Source organism: Oratosquilla oratoria, chromosome 33, assembly GCF_046742065.1.
Source record: "Oratosquilla oratoria isolate Oo_2021 chromosome 33, ASM4674206v1, whole genome shotgun sequence".
Taxonomy (NCBI): domain Eukaryota; kingdom Metazoa; phylum Arthropoda; class Malacostraca; order Stomatopoda; family Squillidae; genus Oratosquilla; species Oratosquilla oratoria.
In genome coordinates this window covers 8,005,882-8,008,381 of record NC_134809.1, presented here as the reverse complement: position 1 = coordinate 8,008,381, position 2,500 = coordinate 8,005,882, and the positions used below count along the sequence as shown (strand labels likewise).

Sequence of the window (2,500 nt, the reverse complement as noted above, 5' to 3'; positions counted from 1 at the left end):
TCAGCTCTCCGGGCGGCGGGAGCACATCGCCGAAGACCTCGTCCTCGTCAGCGGCGCACGTGACGTCACCATCGACGCTGTCCACCACGATGCTGAAGGACCCGACGCAGAGGATTTCGGTGGACCTCGAGCGGACGGGCCCTCGGGCGACCAGCGCAGTGGCCATCTTGTCGTCCCCTGAACCGGTCCTGGGTCTCGGAGGAGCCTGGGGACCCCGGGGCTTGACTCTCCCCGCCAGCTGGAGGCCTTCCAGGACGGATCACGCGAAAGAAAATGTCTTCTCGAACAAGAGGGGCTCACTGGGTCGTGAGGAGGGAGGGAGGGGGAGGAGGAGGAGGAGGGGTGGGAGGAGGGGGAATCACTTCCTTCCTAGGATCGACTTGGAAGAAGATGGATCAAGGGTTTGCCTGAAACCCCGGCGCGGATAATTCTGGCCGCGCAACTCCAGAAGTCCTGGCGAAGATGATGAGAGGTCCTGTTTTCCCCTTGGGGCGAGATCACAAACTGTGGATCTGTTCTTTTTTTCCTTCTTCTTCTTCTTTCCGGAACGACCCTGAGGCGTTCTACACGTGACCTTGGGTCAGCCGCAAGCTGTCAGTGTCCTTGAGGTGAGCCAACAAGAATCTCTTACGGAAAATAGCGGCTACAGAGATAAGACTTTGACACAGAAAACTGATATCGTCAATGTCACTACGACCCACCCTGGACACTCTTGAGGGTCAAAGTAATAGCAATGAAAAGGAATAGAATGCTCTCGACTTCTTATTCCTCTGCTTCGTTAACCCAGAGACTGGGTGTTGCCTCGTGCCCTGGATTCCGGGGACCTAGACGATGACGCAAGATGTATTTACTGGTTTATTTCCGGAGTCTCGGCTGGTGCCTCAGGGCGCGCGCTACAGGAGGAGGAGGAGGCGGAGGAGGAGCTTATTTCTCCTCCGCTAAGAGCTCCGGAGGGCGAGGGAGAGGAACAGGAGAAAGGAAGAAAAGGGGGAAAGTAAGAGAGAGGTAGGAAAGGAGCTCGGCGGGATGAGCAGAACGATGTGACTTAGAGGCTGTCTCGGCTATTGGCGAGATACTTGCTGGTCGACCAGAGGAGACGACAAGAGAGGAGGAGGAGGAGGAGGAGGAAGGAGAGGCGAGACAAGGCGAAGTCACAGACGAGCCGTCCAACGTGCGCACAATACACCTGCAAGCGTGGAACTGACGCGCGCCCACTGCTCACGACTCCTCCTTCACCTCCTCCTCCTCCTCCTCCTTCTCCTCTTCCTACTCTTCCTTTACCCTCTCTTGCTCCTCCCCCTCCTCCTCCTCCCTTTTTCCTACTTCTACTGCTACTGCTCATCCTTCTCCCATTCCTCCTTTTCCTTGCGCTTCTCTCCTACAAACCCCGATGCTGCTGTGGTCATTGGTAGCAGTGATGCTAGTGATGGCAATGGTGACTTTGATGATGGTGGTGGTGGTGGTGGGGATGGTGGTGGATGTGCTACTGGTGGCAGTGGTGGTGATAGTGGAAGTGCCTGTGGCTATGGCGACTGAATGTGATGTTGGTGGGGATGACGTTTGTGATGGTAGTGGTGATGATGACGCAGGTGGTGGTGGGTATGTTTGTGGTTGTACTGGAGGTCAAAGTGATGGTATATAAGTCTCTAGGAGGTGATATTGATTGCGGTTGTAAGCCATTCTGGCTTTGGTAATGTGGCGGCGTTTTAGAGGTGGTGGTGACAGCAGAGTGAGAGGGACGTCGGTGATAACAGTGAAGGTGATGAAGATGGTGAGATTGCTGGTGGTGCTCGTGACGGTGACCGTGGGCAGAGTGCTGGTGTTGTGGCCGTTGTTATGGCGACTGTGGTTCGGCACATGATGAGTGTATTTGAGACTGGTGGTGACATAAGTGAGGTTGGAGGTTGAGGTGAGGCGAAGGTGGTGCTGTTCACGGCATTAGTGGCTTGGGTGTTGGTGGTGTTAGTGCTGGTGGTGTTAGTGCTGGGAATAAACTTGGTCATGTTTGTGACAGTTGGCTATGTAGGTAACGGTGAAACTTGTAGTGATGCTGGTGATTTCGAAGATAGGGGTGATATTGCATAGTGATTGTGATGATGATTGAAATGAATAATGTTAGTGCTATTAGGGGTGTTGTCAGGCGTGGTGGTATAAGTGGTGACTGTGGAAGTGGAGGTCGGGTGGATATGGAAATGGAGATAGAAATGGTGGTTGTTGTGAGGAGTGGAAGTGATAGTATCAGTAGTAGTGGTGGTATTAATATTGATGGTGATGTTTGGCACAGAGATGATGGTCGTGGTGGCATTGCTGGGCTGTTGATGGAAGTCGAACTGATGGCAGTGATGACAGCAATAGATGTGCTCGTGGTATTGATGTTCTGCTTATTTTTTCCCCTGGTGAAATTTAGGTGACGATAAGAAGGGATATGTTAAACTGTGTTAGGTTAGATTTGGGTAGGTTAAGTTAGGTTAGGTTAGTTTGAGTAATGTTCGGTGATATT

At 52.6% G+C, this 2,500-nt stretch overlaps 1 protein-coding gene across 1 annotated transcript in view; it reads right to left on the bottom strand.

Annotated features, from left to right (window-relative positions):
- LOC143017742 (uncharacterized) overlaps positions 1 to 1,212 on the bottom strand; it is a 77,995-nt gene extending 76,783 nt beyond the window's left edge. Inside the window, exon 1 of the mRNA XM_076172571.1 lies at positions 1 to 1,212. This exon is cut by the window's left edge and continues 95 nt beyond it. Within this exon, the coding sequence (XP_076028686.1) occupies positions 1 to 166 (166 nt within the window). The 5' untranslated portion in view covers positions 167 to 1,212.
- Between the last annotated feature and the right edge of the window lie 1,288 nt (positions 1,213 to 2,500).